The sequence below is a fragment of the Glycine max genome, chromosome 9 (genome assembly GCF_000004515.6).
Source record: "Glycine max cultivar Williams 82 chromosome 9, Glycine_max_v4.0, whole genome shotgun sequence".
In the NCBI taxonomy this organism is placed as follows: Eukaryota; Viridiplantae; Streptophyta; class Magnoliopsida; order Fabales; family Fabaceae; genus Glycine; species Glycine max.
The window spans coordinates 48411077-48433962 of record NC_038245.2 but is presented as its reverse complement, the minus strand read 5'-3'; the positions used below and the strand labels follow the sequence as shown (position 1 = coordinate 48433962).

Sequence of the window (22886 nt, the reverse complement as noted above, 5' to 3'; positions counted from 1 at the left end):
ATTTTATGAACGGAGTTTATGTTGTATATTTTGGATGAGAGAAATGTAACACTGTAAAACATTTTTTTTCTTCTTCTTTTTTTTTTTACCATGATTGATTTAAATTTACTGAGATTCAATTCACACTAACAAATAAGCAAACTTCAAATATGAAACTATTTTTTATTTATAGAATTTCTAAGTAGCACCCTTATAATAACTAATAAGGTTGACGTCTAATCCAATTGTTTTTTTAGAATCATAAGCAAAGGCTCAAGTATTATTATTAGAATTATTATATTAATTTTAATTTTAATTTCTTACAATTATATGTTGACCTGTATTAAAACTTAAACTTATTAGTTTATTTAGAAATAGCTTTGTTAATTTATTTAAACAACCTTATTACCTAAAAATAATTTTTTAAGTTGAGTAAAGTTTTTGGAGAAATTGCGCTATCTTCTCTCATGTTTTTCTAAATGACAATTATATCTCCTCTAATTTTTAAAAGACACTCACCTCTCGAATTGCATCAAAGAGAAGTGAGTGTCGAAGACAATGAGCTAAATTATAGGAGGTGATGAGTTAAATTTTTGCTAAGTTTTTTTAAAAAGAAAATAATTTAGACTAATTTAAAAAAATTGTTTAAGTTAATAAATTAACTTCAAGGTTTAGAACTGAAATAAGCCAAATGCACTTGTTTTAAGAAAATATTGACTTAACATATCTCGTTTTCACTCATATCTAGAAGTCAGACATGAAAATTTTTCAACGGTGACAATAAAATTTAAAACTATAACTCTATATAAATTATTTAAATTCCTTATTATCCTGTAAAATATATCGACAAAGAAAGAAATGTGTGCATCTTACACGTGACATGATCGCAAAACGTTACATGAGTGTGAATAAAATCTTGTGTCAAGTTTTTAAAATTATTTTTGTTTGTAACTTTGGAAACAATTACAGAGAATTGCCAACAGATAAATATTGATATATGAGAGTAGTTTGTTTCCTACGCTATACGTCTCTTGTTTTAAAAAAAAGAAGAAAAGGATTAAACTTCTAATTACTTTTAAACACTGATATATTATATTTAGAACGATTTCAATCTTTGAAGTACTAGAAGTTGCGCGAATCGACCAACAATAGTATCTTAGTGCCTGCACCATTGATCAACAAACAACTACTCGTAACCATTATGACAGTTTGGGCATAAAAAACTTCAGAATGGACAATTTTTTGCTGAATTGAGTCAATTAATATTGTAGAACTTATATATGGCAGTCCTCCTAGAAAATTATAATAAAAGAAGGCTCGGTAATATTAAAATGAAACTTGATGGAAATATTTTAGTCTATCTTATTTACGCTTGATAATAAAAAAGTGAAATTTCTTTATTCAAGAAAACTATATTTCGTATTATGATGATGATGATGGACTAGTATTAGAACCCGATTCTCACATTGTTTTTATTTCTGACTTTAATTTAGATTTTTCTTTGGTAGATACCATAAATATATTCTAGGAGGTGAGTTAGGTAGGACTGAGTTTAATTTAGATTTAAATGTTTTGTAATGATAATGTAAAGAATATGATAATTTAATTTAACTAAATTAGATAATGAAACAACATATTTTAATTATCAATACGATTTTAAATATAAAAGTAAAAGATGTAAATGAAAACAATAAATTAGTAATCAATAGCAGCCATTGTTTTTTGTTATATTCGTATCATTTAATACTGCAATATTTTTTACTTGTAAAATTGAAGGATAAATATGCCTGCTATATTTCCATACGCTTGAACGTTGATATAGATTAGGTGTTGAGAAGTCATATCACCAATGAAATATATAACTTCTACGTCTATGAATTTTACTTAACTTAAAAACTGAATGTTAAAATTTGGCAAGCTTAACATATTCAGATTTTATATATTATTGATCTGTTTTTTTAGCTCAATATTTCTCACTTATTTTCTTTTGATGAAAATATTTCTCACTTAATTAAGAAAAGGGAAAAGAGACCGAAGCATAAAATACCAAAACGCAAACTCAATATAAAAATAGCACAATAAATAAACTCATGATCTATCACAATTGGAAGTTTTCCATGTATTATATACGGCTATCTTAAAATTTAAGTAAAACTTAAATATAAAAAAAATAAAATTATAAGAAATAAAAAAATTATCAATATTGACTAATGGTAAAAAATTATATTTAAGAAAGAAAAATATAATGAGATATTTTTATTCTTAATAACGAGAAATCTATTTTATTAAATATGGATAAATTAAAAGATAACTTTTTTAAAGTTGAAAAAAAATATAAAAACAAATTATTTAAATTGAAACAGATTATTTTTACATATATTTCTTTTTATTCATCCAAAATTAAATATTTAAAATTAATATTTTTAAATCCGAGCAACTAGTGTTTGAGAAGAATAGAAATATATATATATATATATGAAAATGAGATATTTAATGTACTATACTGACCGAAAAGAGTAGATTTTAATTTATTTATTTTTTGTTAAGAAGTGAATATTCATATTTAATATATAAGGATTATTAATGGATTGGTATTAAATATTTATTCTAAAAGACAACATCTCAAAGGAGGAAAAAATGACTACGCAATTCAAAAATGACATGCATTAGAATGTCCATAGTACTAGATTTGGTGGAACATTCTTGGATTTTTGTGTTGTCTCTTTCTCTACATGTTGTGGCTAGTCCAGTTAATAATATATCATCTAGTAGTAATTCCATTTCATCATGTGTAAACTGTACGCGCAACAAACACTAACAATTTTTGTACATATCCAGGAGAATGAATAATCCAGTAGAAAAGCCGACATAAACTGTATTAACAAGTAACAACTAACCCATTTGACTAGCCGCCATTTTTTTTGTTGACAAAATTATGTCAGTGAGAAGATATTTAATTAGTAGTCATTCGTTTCCTGTTATTTTGAATAAAATAGGATCTGATTTGTTTCTTTTATTTTGAATAAATAGATTAGGATCTGATTGTATTCCTGATTTAAGTTGTATAAATAAGGAATTACAATATTTGTCATTAATGATTGTATTCCCAATTTATGAACAACTCTACTTCTTTATACAAACCATCCAACCAACATTCATCTCTCTCCTCAGCACATTCACCAAGTTTCAGCATCTATGCCAGAGGTAAAACTAAGGTTAGTAGCATTACACCACTTTAACTATATAGGACACACCATTGTTCACATGCAATGGTTCATTTTCCCTTTCTTGTGTATGTTTGCATAGTTTGTAGCATCAGGTGGAAGTGTGTTGGTTTGTGATTTCAGGTATGCTGTTGTTACTTGGGCAAACAAAGGGATAGGATTGGAGACTGTGAACCAGTTGGCCTCAAGTGGAGTCAAGGTGTTGCTCACAGCCAGAGATGAGGACAGAGGCCATGAAGCCATTGAGAGATTGAAAGAGTGTGGTCTCTCTGATTTGGTGATTTTCACCAGCTTGATGTGACTGACTCTGCTAATATTGTTTCACTAGTAGTTTGTCAAGACACAGTTTGGGAGACTTGATATCTTGGTAAAAAGGCATGCTGATATAATACTGAATATTCTCACCAATGGAATTCATTTTCAGTATCTTAGTTTTTTTTTTGTATAGAAATTATTCTATGGTCTTGAAACAGCATATGTCTGGTCTTTGCCAACCTCTACGGCATACATAGTTGAGTTTTTCAATTTACAATAATTAATTAATAAAACTTGGTTAAATGTCACCTGGAGATTGACCAAGACTATAAACATGTGATGATCTTGGATTATATACTATGTTCTTCTTATTTTCCCTTTTTCAAATATAAAGGAAAATTGATGAATTCATTTAATTGTGACTTGACTTAAACATGACTTTTGCTCTCTAAATATCACTTGAGTTTTTCTCCCCCTTTTTCAAAAAAAGTTGTAATCCAGTAAATGTAAAATATTTTCCTTTCCTTTATAGTCCCTCTTTTAGTCTTCATGTTTCATGAGTTAAGTACTTACCCATAGTAAATGGAAGATTAAACAGAAAATTAAGAGAAACCAAATAAAAAGGTTGTGGTATTGAAAGTGATGAAAGTAAGTAAAAATGGGTTAACTTATCAACATTTATAATTGCTCATGACTCTACACAAAACAGAAATAGTGTACTTGGAATAATTTGCCCCGTTTAGAAGTTATTTCCTTTGCTTTTCTTTAACTTTATATGAATGAATCATTTTAACCTTTGAAAAATCCCACATTCTTGTGTAGGTGAACAATGCCGGAATCAGTGGTGTCATTCCATATGAAATGGTCAGTGTGTATTTTTCTTATAGTTTTTTTTGTTCAATGTGTGGGATTTATGGTCTATGTGGAGCCTCTATTAAAGCTTTGAGTTTCTTCTTCATGAATGCAGGAAGAATCAACAATTAACTGGAAGGAACTGACTCAAACTTGTGAGATGGCAGAAAAGTGCCTAACAACAAACTACTATGGTGCAAAGGAAACAACTGAGGCATTTCTTCCCCTTCTTCAATTATCCAACTCACCTAGGATTGTCAATGTTTCCTCCCAAGCAGGATTGTTAAAGGTACAATAGTGGCTAAACTTTTCTTTTGAAACTTGAAATATGATTTTACACTAAAGTCTCAACATTGGCAAATTTGTGTTATGTTGATGTTTCAGGGGATAGCAAACGAATTGGTTAAAGGGGTGTTTGATGATGCTGAAAATCTTACAGAAGAGAGAATAGATGAGGTACTCAAAGTTTATCAAAGACTTAAAAGAAGGCTCACTTGAAAACAGAGGTTGGCCAACCTTTTTGTCTGCTTATATGGTCTCAAAAGCAGCCATGAATTCATACACAAGGATTCTAGCCAAGAAGCACCAAAACTTTTGCATTAATTGTGTGTGTCCTGGTTTTGTGAAAACAGACATAAACAGAAACACTGGCTTCTTATCCGTTGACCAAGGTACTGCTAGTGTTGTGAGATTATCACTGTTGCCTGATGGTTCCCCTTCTGGCCTCTTCTATTGTAGGCAAGAACTGTCAAACTGTTGAATGATTTTTAAATGCATTAGAATCATGCAGATCCAAGAATAAACATAAGAGAATGTGTCTCTTGATGATATTTTTTTGACCCTTTATTTGTGTCATTGTAAGGAGTTAGGAGAGAAGGAAGAGAAAAGTAGTAACAGTGAGGGGATCAGCGATTAAATAAATAGAGGAGTGGCTTCATTCTGTTTTGTATCATTTGTAGATTGAGTATTAAAACAGAAATCTTTAAAGGAGAGGATATTTTTCTGTTCTTTTGATTCAAACAATGGAAACAATTTCTTTCTTTTCCATTGTGGATTCATAATTGCGGAGGAATACTTGCTAGTTAAAACTTGTTTCTCACATTTTTTTTGGGTGCAATCTTGTTTCTCACATTGATCACACTTAATAGCATGGTCAAAGTTCCCATTAGCCATGTTTTTATAGAATGTCATGTTTTAGGATCCTAGATGAACTATTTGTTGGGTGTTAATTCTTAAAAATTATAAATTTTCTTAATTATTTTGATAAAGTCTTTTAATTAGTTTTTTTTTCTTCCTATATTTCTTTTTAAGTGTTGTTTAAGATTTTATATAAAAAACAAGAAATGTAATAACAGAAACACTGGCTCCTGACCAAGGTGCTGCTAGTGTTGTGAGATTTTATATCTCTTCTCTAGACAGTGATTAACACTTATCATTTCTCTTTCTTCTTTACACAACATGCTTATACTTCTATGATTTATCTTTTTACTTTTCTCCGTAGGTGTCAAATAATTTTCTGATGTCTACCAATCATTTTTTAAAGAAATTACCAAAAGAACTTAAATGTAACAATATAATTAAGAAAAAAATTGAATGATTAAATTCGAGACAAATATATTAAGATCCCAAATCAATAGTATTAATTTTAACTTTACCATAACGTTTAAACAATGCTTTTGCTACCAAATCACACTTGTGACTTGACAAATGAATGGCAAAAGCAATTGCTTGTCTTATTTGAATATTTCCTACGTTCTTCATGCACCCACGTCCCCACTTGCGCCAGTGTGCCACCACCACTACAAAATTTGTACGTGTCAAAAAGAATTAAAGTTGTGGAAAAAGGACAGCATCAACTAACCTTGATTTTATTTGCGACCCTTTTTTTTTTGAGAAAACTGCACCTCTATTTTCTATACATATTATCCAATATATTTGGACTCTCTCTCTTCTTCACATGCTCATTGGCTTTCAGCATATCTATGGCAGAGGCAAAACTAAGGTTAGTACTCCTCCACTTTAGACAAGGTTCATTCCTACACACAATTGTCTCACATGCAAATATGTGTCCATTCCTGTGTAATGAATGTTTGCATGATTTGTTCTGAAAGGTATGCTGTTGTTACTGGAGCAAACAAAGGGATAGGATTTGAGACTGTAAAAGAGCTGGCCTCAAATGGAGTCAAGGTGGTGCTCACAGCAAGAGATGAGAAAAAAGGCCATGAAGCCTTTGAGAGATTGAAAGAGTGTGGTTTCTCTGATTTGGTTATTTTTCACCAGCTTGATGTCACTGAATCTGCTAGTATTTCTTCACTAGTAGAGTTTGTTAAGACCAATTTTGGGAAGCTTGATATATTGGTAAGGACATGCTGATACGATGTTTAATATTCTCAACAATGGAATTCATTTTCAGACTCTCACCTTTTCCTTTTCAGCAGAAAGGCAAATTGGTGAATTATAATTTGGAAATATGAGGGAATCTTATGTATAAATTGTGCAGAACTTAGTCTGTGGACTGCTCTAATAGGATGTGGCAATGAATATGAAAAATACATCTCTAGTATGATTCTCAAGTACAATATATTTGGTCACATTTCTAGTGGTACCCTTTGTGTTGGTGGTATTCTAGGTGAGATATAAAAGTATCTGATTCTCTAGAAACAATAGCATATGGTGGCATAGGTACTGCAAAATTATGCAGAAAAATAGAACAGAATGTAGTTTAAAGCCCGAATAATCCACTGTTTTCGTTGCTTCTTCATTCATCTTTTTATGCAAAAGACACGTGCATTTATAGATATTACCTAAACAGTTACAATTACAAAGAGTCACAACTTTCCACTGAAATAGTAAGTGATTAGGTGAACATATTTTTAAGAACTTATACTATATGGGAAAATAGTAGGCTGTGTTGGTTACATCTCACAAGATATAGAATGTAGATAAGAAGTGGTCTTTGTTATCCTTTGGTTAAATATGAACCAATTAATTTAACCTTCTAAGACTTCCAAATTCTTGTGTAGGTGAACAATGCAGGAATCAGTGGTGCCAATCTGGATGAAGTGGTGCGTATGTGTGTGATTTATGACCTATGTGGAGCCTCTAACAAAGCTTTGAGTTTCTTGAATAAATGCAGGAAGGATCAACATTTAAATGGGAGGAACTGACTCAAACCAATGAGATGACTGAAAAGTGCCTAACAACAAACTACTATGGTGCAAAGAAAACAACTGAGGCATTTCTTACCCTTCTGCAGTTATCCAATTCACCTAGGATTGTTAATGTTTCCTCCCAAGCAGGGTTGTTAAAGGTACAAGAATGCCAAAATTTTTCTTTAAATTAAATTTTAATCCACATAAAACATTGGCAAAATTTTATTATGGTCATGTTTCAGAACATATCAAACGAATGGGCTAAAGGGGTGCTTGATGATGCTGATAATCTTACAGAAGAGAGAATAGACGAGGTACTCAAAGAGTTTATCAAAGACTTCAAAGAAGGTTCATTAGCAACCAAAGGGTGGCCAACCTTCTTGTCTGCATATATTGTCTCAAAAGCAGCCATGAATTCATACACAAGGATTCTAGCCAAGAAGCACCAAAACATGTGCATTAACAGTGTGTGCCCTGGTTTTGTCAAAACAGACATAAACAAAAACACTGGCATCTTAACCGTTGACCAAGGTGCTGCTAGTGTTGTGAAATTGGCACTGTTGCCTGATGGTTCCCCTTCGGGCCTCTTCTATATTAGGCAAGAATTGTCAAACTTCTGAATGATTTTAAATGTAATGCAAATACATTCATGCAGACACATGAATTAACACATGACAGAATGTTCCTCTTGCCCGTATTTTTTACCCTTATGCAAGTACGACCATTATCTTCTATTCTTGCTAGGAATTGTCAAAGTTCTTATTTGTCATCTTCTGGTGAAATTTAATTTCTAGAACATGAGATGAACTATTCTTGGTTTAAGGTAATATAAAAATCAATTCCAGTTAATTGTTAAACCTTCTCCTCTATTACTTTGGTATAAATATGTAAAAGGTATTCTAAGTTTGCATATGAACTTGTTGCACTAGGCAGGATTTGTGTAGCAGTCACCTGATGTAGAGTAGCTATGTAAAGCTTGTGTATTTGTTGTACCAAAATTTTCGTGAGCAGAACTTATTAAACTATTTTAAACTTTTTTCCTCTCTAAAGCATCAATGAGAACATTATATTTCACTTGAGAAAAAAAAAACTCATTCCCCCTTTTTCAAAACAATATTACTTCACAATTTCACATCCCATAAAGTCTTTTACATTTAATAAAAAAAATTAACTTCTGAGCATTTTAAATTTATTTTCTATCTCAAAACCGTCTTAAACCTCCAATGGCACCTCTTAGGGTTTATATAAAGAGAAAGTATCAACGGGATTTAACTGTAACAATTTAAACAAATTGAATGATTAAATTGGAGAAAAAATATATTAAGAACCAAAAATCCAAGCATTAATTTTGAAAGAGGGACAAAAAATGTGAATCAGTCTATTCTTTACCGTAACAGTTAAATAATGTTTTTGCTACCAAAATACATTTATGTGCGTGAGACAACCGGAAAAATTAAATTATTTTCGATTATTATTGTTATAATTAATTGTGATTAGAATTGATTTTTGGATAAGTTTGATGAAAGGTGATTTAGAAATAAATAATAACAAATGCAATTGCTTGTCTTATTTAAATTTTTCCTACACGCATTCCTCTTTCGAAGAAATTGTTAGGTAATTCTGGATCATTACTTGATCTATGATCCTGACCAATATCTGCAAGACACTTAAGTATTATTAATTTTTTCTCATAAATTAAATACATGTCACGTAGAAATGGGTTGGGACTCATTTGCGCCAGTGTGCCACTGCCACCAGCCCACCACTAAAAAATTTGTACGTGTCAAAAAGAATGAGGCTGTGGAAAAAATGTCAACTATAGTACAAGTTGACCCGCTTGACTTTATTTACCAATTTTATTAGAAAACTACATACCTACTTTTCTATGCATGTTATCTATCTCCTCCATCACAAATCCATTGAGTTTCAGCATATCTATGGCAGAGGCAAAACTAAGTTTTGTACTAGACCACTTTAGAGTTTAGACCACGCTTTCTTCTTCTTTTATGTGCTTGTAACAGGTTATAGAAAATAAGTGAGTCAGTTAGGAATGGTTAATCCAATTAGTTCTATAAATAAGAGCCTCCATTGTATAATTATCATCTTATCAATTTTATTCCTTTTGAGTATTCTCAATCTTCAAGCTCCCAAGCTTCCTTTTTCTTCATTCATTGTCCACCTCTTATTCCTAATAGTTTGTTCTTAAAGGTATGCCGTTGTTACCAGGGCGAACAAAGGGATAGGATTAGAGACTGTTAAAGTTTTGGACTCAAATGTAATCAAGGTGGTGCTCACAGCCAGATATGAGGACAAAGGCCATGAAGCCATTGAGAGACTGAAAGAGTGTGGTCTTTCTAATTTGGTGATTTATCACCAGCTTGATGTCACTGACTCTGCTAGTATTGCTTCATTAGTTGACTTTGTTAAGAGCCAGTTTGGGAAACTTGATATCTTGGTAAGAAAGCATGCTGATATGATATTGAATATTCTCAAATCTCAACAATGGAATTCATTTTCAGTTTCTCACTTTTTCTTTTTTCAGTAAAAATTCAATTTGATGAATTGTAATTTAAAAATATGAGGGGATCTTGCATATAAATTGTGCAGCACTTAGGTTTTGCACATTGCACTGCTCTAATAGGACATGGCAATGATTATGAATAAGAATAATACATCTCTAGTATGATTCTCAATTAAAATTGATCTGGTACACTCTGTGTTGGTGGTATGCTAACACTCAAGAAATTATAGCATATGGCGGGCGGCAATAGGTACTACAAAATTATGCAGAAAAATAGAACAGAAAAGTAGTTTAAAGGCCAAATACGACGTTTTCTTTGTTTCTTTCTTCATCTCTTTATGTAATACATACGCATGTATTTATAGATTGATAAGTGACTCTTAGATTAGTCAAACAGTTACAATCACAAAGAGACACAACTTTCTACTTAATATTCCACTAAACATTAATGACAATAAGCGACTGCACATTATCTAAAATATCTCTACTAAACACACTGCTGACAGTACATAATTCAACACTTTGCATGCCTAAGATTTTTTGCTATAAAGTATTTAAAATGTCTTCTTAAATACCCAATTATATGTTTGTTCCATTAAAATTTCTCTTATGGTTGAGCAATGTTTATAGTTAGTCACAACTCTACAGGAAAAAAATTATATAAAAAAAAAAAAGAGTACTTGAAAAAGTTTCACAGCATGCTTACAAGAGTATCTGACTCATTGAGTGATTAGGTGAACATATTTTGGTTATGATACATGGGAATATAGTAAGCTGTGTAAGATACATCTGACAAGATAGAGTGTAAATAAGAAGTCGTCCTTGTTGTCCTTTAGTAACATATAATCAAATCAATTTAACCATTTAAGAATTCCAAATTCTTGTGTAGGTGAACAATGCAGGAATCAGTGATCAGTGATGTCAATCTGGATGAAGTGGTGAGTGTATGTGTGTGTGTGTGTGTGTGTGTATTTGTCAACTATGTGGGATTTATGGTCTATGTGAACCTTGTATCAAAGCTTTGAGTTTCTTCTGCATGAGTGCAGGAGGGATAAAAAATTAAGTGGGAGGAACTTGCTCAAACCTATGAGATGGCTGAAAAGTGCTTAACAACAAACTATTATGGGGCAAAGGAAACAACTGAGGCATCTTTTCCCCTTCTGCCGACATCCAATTCACCTCGGATTGTTAATTTTTCCTTGCGAGCAGGGCAGTTAGTGGTACAAGAAGGCCAAAACTTCTATTTGTATTTTAATCCATTTGAATATGATTCCATTTACCTTCTAAACATTGGCAAGATTGTGTTATGATGGTGTTTCAGAACATAGCGAACGAATGGGCAAAAGGGGTGCTTGATGATGTTGAAAATCTTACAGAAGAGAGAATAGGTGAGGTACTCAGAGTTTATCAAAGACTTCAAAGAAGGTTCATTTGAAAACAAAGGCTGGCCAACCTTCTTCTTGCCTACATATATGGTCTCAAAAGCAGCCCTGAATTCTTACACAAGGTTTCTAGCTAAGAAGCACCCTAACATGTGCATTAATAGTGTGTGCCCTGGTTTTGTCAAAACAGACATAAATAGAAACACTGGCATCTATTCCATTGACCAAGGTGCTGCTAATGTTGTGAAATTTGCATTGTTGCCTGATGGTTCCCCTTCTGGCCTCTTCTATATAGGCAAGAATTGTCAGACTTCTGAATGAAGTATTACAAGCACATGAATAAACACATGACAGAATGTACCTCATGCAAGTTAGCATAGTCAAAGCTCCTATTTACTTTTTATGAAATTTCATTTCTAGAACATAATTTGAACTATTCCTGGGTTAACTTATTTAAAAATCAATTCCAAAAAATATTAAACCTTCTTATATATTACTTTGGTATAAACAGGGAAAAGGTATTCAAGTATGCATACATACAGCCAAACATATGTGGAGGTGGACATACATATGACTTGTTTGAATTTGGGTATGGAGCATGAAGCTGACGCATTTGTAAATATTCCATGTTAAGCCTCCCTCTATTCCATGTTTTTTCTACCAAATAGTAACTTGTTTATTTCCCCCAAGATCAGCTAGTCATGTAGTGTTTGATATTTTATATATTACAAAAAGTAGTATAACAAAAGGACACTCCCGAAATTAGCTAACCTAATAGTTTGATCTTATATATTCTTAAGATTGATCTTACACGTGCTCACGATAGTTTTTAAGCAACGTTTATATTTACTTACTTTAAAAATGTACGGTATGTTTTAAGAGTTTATAATTGACAGTGTGAAGCAGGAATGAGAATCGATTAAGGCGGGTGCGGGTCAATTGGGTTACGAAGATATTCGAGTGGGTATAAGTAGGTCAACTTCCATAACAAATATCAACAATAAGTCACTCTTTTAAATGGTGTGACAGACACAATACCAAAGAATAATAATAATAATAATAATAATAATAATAATAATAAATAAAAAGATTGCTCAATGAAGCATTATTTGATAAAAGGTAGAAGCCAAATGTATTAATAATGGATGGTTCAAATTGCTTCTAATAAATAATCAAACATATCAACAGTTATATTTGTCACCCATATGTAATTGATCGGTGCGGGTTCCGACAAAATTTTTTTATCAAACCCACACCCGCCCAAAACTATTCATTTTAAACCATTTTTTTATTAATTTAACCCAATACCAATGGACCCATCCAAAAAGCTTGGATTTTTTCATATTCAGTGAGTTACACTTTTATCACCCCAAATGTAAAGTAATTTTACATTATTAAACAATTAAAATTTATAATTGTCATGACTTTTAAGATAATTATTATATAAAAATCAACAAATTATATTAGGGGAACAAAATTCCTCATCTAATTTTTACTCCCCTCTAATATTAGGAGATTTGGAGGGGAGGGGATGAGAGTTTAAAACATTTCAACTGTAATGACTAAATTATCCGTATTTATATTTTGAAATTTAAAATTAGAAGGATACAAAAATGTAAATTAGTTTTTAAAACACCTCTCCTACCCCTAGTGAACCAAACAAGAAAATGGCTATCTCCCCTCCACTCCATTAGAAACCCTCCCATTCCCCTTTCAACTAAACATAATGTCTAATCAAAATCCATCCAGCCCTCCCCTCCTTTGAACCAAACAGACCCTAAAGTAATAGCAGTTTCTATTGCAATTTTGAACTTCCAAAACAGGATAGAATATTCTACTAAAATATGTCAACAAGCATTTTACAAACTGGCCATACCGCTTTACCTTCAAAATATAACCAGGGCAAATCAGTTACAATAGACTAGAGTTGCAACATAATGGCAGTCCAATAAGCTTTTAAAATTCATAAGCGTCTTCCAAACAAAAACAAAAAAATCAGATTCCTATACTTTCTAAGCCCCCTCTGCTAGAGTCCTCTTTGAGGTACTAATGTATAGAACTGCATCAAATAAAAGAAATTTCCAATTATTTCTGCAATCAAATATCAATAGGGAACATTATTTCAATTTTCCAAAATATATAAAAAAGAACATTGTATTTCAAACATCAGTACCATTATTCCCTCGGATGAAAGCGTCACCATACTTGTTCTTCAATTGTCCATTGACGTATTCCTCTGTCTGCTCCATTGCAATATTCATATAGCCATCTAGACAAGCAAGTATACCTGCAAGATTAGCCAAAACGAGTGAGCCTACTTCATGCATACAGAGAAGCATAACATAACAAATGCAACTATTACAGTGGACAAGTGCACCAATATGCAAATTCACAATGTAAACTATCAAATATGGAATTGGGTAATAAACTGAAATCAATTCCTTTTCAAATACTCTAAGAAACAAGAAATATCAGAAACATATCATAAGTCATAATCATGATCTTAAAACATGAGTGAAAAACAGTGTCTATATGAAAAGAAGCACCCAGCATTTGATATATCAAAAAGGATAAGCATATGCCCTCCTTTTTCCAACAATTTTGGGCAGGGCTCAAATACAGGTTACTTAGGAATCCAAATTAAAACAATATTTGAGATCAAAATCCAAAAGCAATCACCAGTAGACTAAATCAACAACTTTCTTTCTCATCCAATCAACCAAATCATCAGACTTTCCCTCAACAAAGCAGAAAAAACTGTGAGAAGCAAATATAGACCAAACATTAAAACATCAATGCATCACCACCGCCACCCTCATATACCGGTTAACTATGAAGCACGGACACCCCAGTCCCTTGCCGTGTCCGGGTGTCCGACACGCACCCGCACCTAACACCGACACCGACACGAGTACGACAGGTGTCCACGTTCTAATATTTTGGACATTACAGGTGTCTCCGTGTCCATGTCGTGTCCGGTGTACATGTCAGTGCAATTTTAAAGGATTTTCAGACAAAGCACTGTACAAGCATGCAAACCCAAAGCCACCCAACATAAATATGTAACAGAAAACAAACCAAAACAAGTGGACATTGTCTTCATCAACATTTAGCAAACCATCTTATTGTGAATATCTAGGGAGGATGAAAATGTGGTAAATGAAAGAAAGGAACCTCTGTAATCAACACCAGAATTGAGCTTGACAACAACCGGCCTCCCACGAATGGATTTGAGAAAATCGGCAGGGGTTTTCGTGGTTCCTGATCCTGCTTTCTCTGTTCCACTCATTTTATCTCAACTTCAAACACCTTCCAAGGAACAACAAAATTAACTTTGGTCAATTAAAAACAGGTAAGGTATCCACGTTTCCTCCTCACTGCAGCATTTTCACAAACACCTTATGGGGAGTTAAAACTACAATAAAAAAGTGAGTAAGTTGTTAATTCTCTCTCAAAAATAAAAAATTCAATTAGTCCTCTCCAATTCCAGTTTAGAATCAATCCTCTATAATTTTACCTCAAAGGGTGTATGAAAAAGCTACGTAATCGACATTCACAAAAAGAATACAATATAAAAGGAAAAAAAGAAAAAAAAGGAACAGTGTTGTGTTTTGATAATGAGAGAGCAAAAAATTGAAGGTTGGTTTAGAAGGGCGTACCTGAGATGAAGTGGGTTGAATTGAAACCGCAATTCACTGTCTTTTCTCTTCGTCAAATGCTTCTCGAAACAAAGATGGGGGAAATAATAAGAAGACAAGAAACGTGTAAAGGGCCAAACTTTAGGGTTTCAAAATCAACCAATGTGCACGAAACGGAGTGAAACAGCAGCAAGATATATAAATAAGAAAAAGATAAAAAGACATAAATAAAAGAATAATAGTAGTAAAATAAAAATATATGTTGTTTAGATTAATGAAAAAAAAAAACTCATCACTTATGTAATAATGTAAGTGAAAAGAAAGTGAAAAAAAATGAATAAAGGATACTACTATAATTTTTATATTGGTTAAAAAATATAAAACTTTTAATTTTTATTACATTACTTTTAAATATAAAATTGCTTTTATTTTTTCTGCTATGAAAAAAATTATTTTTAGTTTTTTTTTAAAAAAAAAAAAAACTGTACCCTCCTTTTGGACCAAAATCTAACGCAGTCAAGAATTTAAAATTAAACATAACCATTAGATTTTTTTTTTTGAAAGGAATCATAATTCATTAGATGAAATCAGATCATAACCATTAGATGAAATCAGATAATCAGATAGATTATATTTTATGTTCTAAATCAAACCTTTCATCGAAAAAAAATGTTGTAAACCAAACTTAAAATAGAATTCTTATTTAAACAGTTCAATTTTCAAGTAAATATACCAAATTTTATCGCCTCCTTTTCACGTCTAATGGTGATTTGATGTTGTGTCCCGATTCTCTATTTCTATCTCTTTTGTTTTTCATCTAATAAAATATATATTTTTTTATCTTCTACCCACCTCTTCCCTTCTATTTGATTTAAATAGAGTATAAGGTAGGGATAGGGACATCAACAAAAATATGCATATACAAATATTGACAGTTTTTTTTTTATAATTGTAGGATTTTAGTTTCCTAAGTTTTAATTGTGTTAATTAGTTACATCAAAAAATTATGTTAATTGGATCACTAGAAATTATAAATATGTGATTTTAATCCTTAAATTCTTATTGTAATAATTGGATTCCTCATGCATCATAATTGTGTGGTTTTAATTACCAGGTGTATATATTATTTCATATATATTAACAAGAATGATATTTATCTATAAAACAAAAAAAAAATACACAATTAATTATTTTACCCACAATATAATAAATACATAATAAAAACAGCAAACTTAAGACACTTAGCAACACTAGATAAAATCATAAGAAAATGAAAATGAAAAAGGAAAGAAAATTCTAAAATAGAGTCTAAAATATATTAATCTAAAATATTTTTAAAAATTTTATTGACAGAGTCTTAAATATATTAATATAAAATTTTAAAAAATAAGATTAGTTCAAATTGATAAAAGATAAAATTTTGATTTGATTCATATTTTAAGAAACGGATCAAGTAACTCAATTCAAGTAAATTTAATTGGTAGGATTTAGATTATAAGATTCATTAGTCCATCCAGTCCAATGAACACGTATAAAAATACATATAAAAAGATTCTCTTCACCTTTATCTTCACAAACTAGAAAAAGTTCAACCATTATGGTGTGCAAATAACAACCCTCTAGAGATGAAGTATTGCATAGTCAACTCAATAATTTTCAAAGTCAATCACCCACATTTTATTTGGAAATTATAACCACTACTTCCATGACATGAGAAGGGTAAAGAGAAAAAAAAAAAAAAAAAAATATATATATATATATATATATATATATATATATATATATATATATATATATATATAACCGTTCAAATTTCAATGGCTATGGAAGGGAATCAGTTGCAACTGCCGTCTATAATATTCAAATCCAAAAGGAAATCGATCAACATGTCCTCGTAAAGATGATTACACTGACTGTGTTCATACTTAATTAATTATATTGTACTAATTTCCTTGAGCAATTCTTATTTGTGATTTTCTTACAACACATTTCCACCTTTCCTTAATTATGATTAATGAAGACGGCAATTGATTCCAGTTGTGCAATTTGTAAAACATAACATGATACATTGTAATTAACAACACATCCAATTGTTGTGCATATTTCTTAATTCATGTTTTGAACAAAGAAAGAAGGCCAAAGTTGGAGCTCTCCTTATTTATAGGAAAGGCTCCTCATTGTGATGCATTAAAGGGACAAGCTGATAATAGATATCACTCTAAGTCTGAAGACAATTATCAGTTATCACCTTCCTAGTTGTATAATGGGGGAAGAAGCAAAAAGGTTCACTTTTTGTTCAACTAAGGTCTTTGTTTGTAATAACTGAATAGACTTTTTAATCACATAGTTTATTACTTCTGAGCTATCTTTCAGGTATGCTGTTGTGACAGGAGCAAATAAAGGGATTGGTTTTGGGATGTGTAAGAAATTGGCTTCAAGTGGGATTGTGGTGGTGCTAACAGCTAGAGATGAGAAGAATGGCTTCAAAGCTGTTGAAAAATTGAAAGAGTTTGGTCTCTCGGACCTTCTGGTTTTTCATCAGCTTGATGTGGATGACCCTGCTAGTGTTTCTGCCTTAGCTGATTTCATCAAAACCGAATTCGGGAAACTTGATATCTTGGTATGAATCATAATTTCTTATTTTTCTTTGTAAATTAAATTTGAAGCATTATTAGTATAAAACTATTTTTCATTGTTATATAAGAATGTACTACTACACTACATTATATAGTATTGAATTAACTTGATGTGTTGTCAAATTTATTAAATGATATAATAACATGTGTGGGGCAGAAATGTTAAATTTCATTTTACAATGATAATGTATCAAAATTAAACTCTTTCATTACACCTTGTTAGAGTTTAATTATACAAATATGATCATTGAATATTGATAACTTGGATGTATAAACTTGTGTATTGTTATTCAACAGGGCATATCCCTATGTACTAGTATACTGTATAACAATGTGTTGCAGCTTTGGTATCAGTGGATGGGACTTTACTAAGCATGTGCTTCTGAGTTCAATCCCAAAATTCACATGTGGAAAATAACATGATGAAAGGACAGTAGGACACTACTTTGGGCACCTAACTGAATTCCCAAGAAATTAATCTTTTACCTATAGGGTGATCGAGGATACAATGAAAACCAAAAAATAAAATAAGGAAATTATTTGATAAATATTCCAAATACTATCCTAACACTCAGAGAGAGAAAGACAAATATAGATATGATAGAGATTATGATGCGATGAAAAGAGAGATAGAGAAAAATAAGAAATATTGATTAAGTGTTTAAAATAAAACATGATTCATGTATCATTATTCATAAAATAATAATTATACTCCTGAGATTAGGCTACAGTTTAATGCTTTTTTTTTCATCTAGCTCCAAGAAATGATGAAATTAGATATGGACGAACATGGATTGTCCTGACCACAGGACAAAATCTGGAAAAGTTTAATCATTTTAATATTGATGCAGGTAAATAATGCAGCTGTTACTGGAGGCAAATTATTAGATGCTGATGCTTTCCTTAGAAAGGTTGGTTTGCTTCTTTTTTTTTCTTAATTAAAAAAATCTATATTTTTAATTTATCCACTATTCTGCATCAAGCTATAGAATTCTAAAGTCAAGTATATATTGGTGAGTTAGCTAGCTAGATTTACATCACTCTTGTCATTAATTCAAAATCAATAAGTTCTCTATTCATTTCCTTGTTTATTGAGCTATGTATTCCATATCATCTGTTAGAGAGAGTTCTATATGATGTAATGGAGGACTAACTAGTAATTAATACCATATTTCTTGTAGAGAAACGGCGAACAAATTGATTGGAATGAAGTAGGATATGAAACTTATGAGTTAGCTGAACAATGTGTGGAAACAAACTTCTATGGTGTGAAAAGGGTAACTGAAGCCCTACTTCCCCTTCTCCAGCTATCCACTTCTCCAAGAATTGTAAATATCTCCTCCAGAGCAGGGCTCTTCAAGGTATAAAATAAATTTATTCTATTAATATTATATTATTACTAATATAGTGTCATTGATGGTTCTTCCGTCAAAATTGAAATTTTACCTCGGCAATTCACATAATCATTTGATGCATATCTTTATTACATAAATAACCGAGAGGATAGTTCTAATTTCTATTTTTTATAATAAGTTTAAATTACTTATTTTCTTTCTATAATTTCACGATTCTTATTTTTTAGTTGTGATTTTTGTAGTTTTTAACTTATATTTTAATTCTCTTTTAGTTCATGTAGGTTAAAAGTATTCTTTTTAGTCCTTATAGTTTGTATTTTAATTCTCTTTTAGTCTCTGTTGTTTGAAAGTGATATTTTTAGTTTAATTACCTTTTAGTTCTTATTAAAAAATATAAAAATTATTAGTTTACAAATTAGTTATAAATTATCAATTATTTTTTTTATTACAAATTATCTTATGATAAATTAGTTATCAATTACTTGCTAATATTTTTGTAGTTAATTCTAGTTGATAATATTACTCATATTTTAATGGTAAGAACTAAAATGAAATTAAAATATAAAGTATAGGACTAAAAAGATCACTTTCAAATTATAGGAACTAAAAATAATTAAAATATAAATTATAAGGACTAAAAAAATCACTTTCAAAATTATAGGGACTAAAAGAGAATTAAAATATAAACTATAGGGACTAAAAAAATTATTTTCAAACTATAAAGATAAAAAAGATAAAAATTGTGAAACTATAGGAACCAAATAAGTAATTTAACCTTATATTAATCTATCAATGATTTTATCTAAGATAAGAAATTGGTTTCTATTTTTTATAATAATTTGTCGATGATTTTATGTTAAATTAGTTTTTTAGTCCTTTAATTTATATTTTAGATTTAATTTGATCTTCTATTTTTTAAAAAAAAATTGATCATTCAATCTAAATGGTTAAAAATCACATTTTATGTTAATTCAAAATCATCACTAAGTATTTTTAAATCGTCACAAAATGTATATTTCTCAAAAAATAAATCAGTTTTAAAAATTAGAATATCAAATTGAATAAAAAATTTATTTTAAAAATTAAGAGACAAAAAAAAAATTAAAGATTCAAATTGAACCTAAATAATAAATTAAAAGATTAAACAACTAACTTAACCTTGATTTTATCTAAGATAAGAAATTGTAACTAAGATGTTATTTCTTTAAAAGACTAAACAACTAACTTAACCTTGATTTTATCTAAGATAAGAAATTGTAGCTAAGATATTATTTCTTTTTCCTTCAAATAAAAATGTATAATTAAGTGAAATAACAAGTGAACAGTGACTTAGCCGATAATAAAAAGTGTAAAGTGATTTAGCCGATAATTAAGATGTAAAGTGATTTATTATTTTATATTTAAAATTGTTTTATTGCTTAAATAAATAGAATGTAAGTTGTAAAGTGACACGTGTGATAGAACATGTTAAGATGGGTTTTTTTTTTTCTTTGACTGCTTCAGAATATACCAAATGAGTGGGCTAGAACAATGTTGAGTGACATTGAAAATCTTACAAGAGAAAAAATAGATGGGGTACTTGAAGAGTTTCAGAAAGATTTCAAAGAGGGGTCATTGGAGATCAAAGGTTGGCCAGCTTTTGCTTCTGCTTATACAATGTCAAAAGCAGCTTTGAATGCATACACAAGGATTATGGCCAAGAAATACCCTCGTTTTCACATAAACTCTGTGTGCCCTGGCTTTGTCAAGACTGATATGAACAACAACACTGGACAATTAAGCATTGATGAAGGGGCTGAAACTCCTGTATTGTTGGCACTGTTGCCAAATGGTGGTCCTTCTGGCTGTTTCTTTCATCAGGGTGAAGTAATACCCTTTTGATAATTGAATATCCATTTCTTTAGCTAAAAATTCTGATTAAGTAGCTAGTTATGAAAACATTAAATTCTATCTATCTATATCTATATCTATATCTATATCTATATATATATATAATAAGACTATTTTCTACACCAAATTTATGTAGGTTCTGTTTCTGCTAGCAAGTTTGTGGCATGTGAGGAATAAAAGTTCTGTGCCTTTTGGCTTCTTCTTTGTCTTCTTTTGTACACAGCTTTCTTCAATACACTCCCGAAAATGGAATGAATCAAGGCCAACTTCTCTGCTTTGAATTTTATTATCATTTTTAGTAGTCATTTTATATTATTATGTGCATAATAGATAATGTAATGTGATGTGATTTTTTGAAATAAAGAAAAATAATATTACTAATGTGATATTTAAAGTAGAAAGTGTGGTCCACATACCATTACTCTAATAGATGTGATATCAATTTATAATGTGTTTGATTTAGCATATGGCATTGAGAATTTGTGATGGCCTTAAAGCTACTATAGATGCTGTTAATTCACCACTACAATTTTGAAAATGTCAAATTGTTCAATTATCATTTCCTTTTTTAGTTTTGGTTTTGATTTCTAAATTTAAAAAATTTCACTTTATTCTCTCAAATTACCTCTTTTTGATTAAATTATTTTCTCTACCAGTTTATCTTATTAACTTAGTCAAATTTATTATACAGGGCACATTAAGAGATACATCATCATATGAGTGTTATCACGTCAATTAAAATTAGCTTCTTAATGTATCAAACTAAGAAAAGACTGATTTGGTCTAATAAAAATATTTTAAGAGATCAAACTTAAACTTTTTAAACAAACTTAAAAATAAGCTAAGCGAAAAATCAAAGCTAGGTGGTATATTTGCCAATGACGTAACACAGCCCTGTAGAACTGGCCACTGCTCTAGTTTATGAGGACTAATGATAATAAATCTGTGCGTGTTTATGAAATCTAAGCCAATTCTAGTGTCTGATATTTATTCACAAGAATCCAATACTAAAATTTTATTAATAATTTACCAATTTTATGAAATAACTTTAATGTATTCACCGGATAAAAAACAATGGATTTCACCACAAATAACTTTAACATGCCGAAAATTTATTTGCAATCAAGTAAAGAAAACAATTATTATTTTCAAAAATAAACAAATTCATTTCTTAGAAATAAATCACTAAACCAAATATTACTTTTGTTTCTGATGCTGAAAATCAAAGTTGAGAAGTATTCCCTATCCCGAAGTCTAGAACATTGAAAAGTTTATATATTAACTGATCTGATAAAACAGCTGGTAAACTCACTTCTTAAAACTGGTATCTGATTTCCAAAAGGTTACGAATTTTTCTTGTATAAAGAATGGCATCAGCAACAATAAGTTACACTTTCCATCATCCACACACATTATATGGTCCACAAATTTTAATCAACAATAAAATCAAAAGGCTTTTAAGTGCTTCTTTTTTCATTCATAATTGTCATGGATTGGTTTATTTATGTTACAGGAATGCAGTAGTCACAGGAGCAAACAAAGGGATAGGATTTGGAATATGCAAGCAATTGGTTTCTAGTGGCATCACAGTGGTGCTAACAGCAAGGGATGAGAAAAGGGGACTTGAAGCTGTTGAAAAGCTGAAAGAGTTTGGTGTGTCTGATGATCAAGTGGTGTTTCATCAGCTTGATGTGACTGACCCTAAAAGCATTGAATCCCTTGCAAATTTCATCAAAACCCAGTTTGGAAAACTTGATATCTTGGTATGATTAAGTTTTTTGCCTCTTATTATGTTATGTTTCTACATCTTTTCTTTTTGTTGATACCAGCAAAGCACCAGGGACACACATATCTTAATGTTATCCTGGTCCAGGTTACTGTTAGAAAGCTTAGAAAGAGTACACTATCACATTCACAAGATAAAGATTATTATATACAATAAGATCGGTTTAATGGTGGAGAATTTTGATCATTTGCAGAAGATCCTAGTTATAAACCTTGT

The 22886-nt window shown here is 30.6% G+C and overlaps 3 protein-coding genes and 2 pseudogenes across 4 annotated transcripts; 4 read left to right on the top strand and 1 right to left on the bottom strand.

The window, feature by feature from the left end:
• The first annotated feature begins 3055 nt into the window (after window positions 1–3055).
• LOC121172788 ((+)-neomenthol dehydrogenase-like) lies at window positions 3056–6002 on the top strand (annotated as a pseudogene).
• Window positions 6003–6227: 225 nt separating this feature from the next.
• On the top strand, window positions 6228–8179 carry LOC100527070 (Short-chain dehydrogenase/reductase 1). Its single transcript, NM_001369263.1, has 5 exons — window positions 6228–6312; window positions 6422–6668; window positions 7334–7375; window positions 7447–7620; window positions 7705–8179. The coding sequence occupies exons 1-5, from the start codon at window positions 6293–6295 to the stop codon at window positions 8080–8082; spliced, it is 861 nt and encodes a 286-aa protein (NP_001356192.1). The 5' UTR covers window positions 6228–6292; the 3' UTR covers window positions 8083–8179.
• Window positions 8180–9178: 999 nt separating this feature from the next.
• On the top strand, window positions 9179–12077 carry LOC100790160 ((+)-neomenthol dehydrogenase-like; annotated as a pseudogene).
• Window positions 12078–13177: 1100 nt separating this feature from the next.
• On the bottom strand, window positions 13178–15171 carry LOC100306112 (uncharacterized). Of its 2 annotated transcripts, none has more exons than XM_014779541.3 (4): window positions 15025–15168; window positions 14540–14780; window positions 13539–13652; window positions 13178–13424 (listed from the first exon to the last, which is right to left on the bottom strand). In XM_014779541.3, the coding sequence occupies exons 2-4, from the start codon at window positions 14652–14654 to the stop codon at window positions 13378–13380; spliced, it is 276 nt and encodes a 91-aa protein (XP_014635027.1). In that variant the 5' UTR covers window positions 14655–14780; window positions 15025–15168; the 3' UTR covers window positions 13178–13377.
• A 2095-nt stretch (window positions 15172–17266) lies between these two features.
• LOC100789626 ((+)-neomenthol dehydrogenase) lies at window positions 17267–20875 on the top strand. The gene is made up of 5 exons (XM_006588278.3): window positions 17267–17286; window positions 17377–17623; window positions 18491–18558; window positions 18823–19000; window positions 20498–20875. The coding sequence occupies exons 1-5, from the start codon at window positions 17267–17269 to the stop codon at window positions 20873–20875; spliced, it is 891 nt and encodes a 296-aa protein (XP_006588341.1).
• Window positions 20876–22886: the final 2011 nt, after the last annotated feature.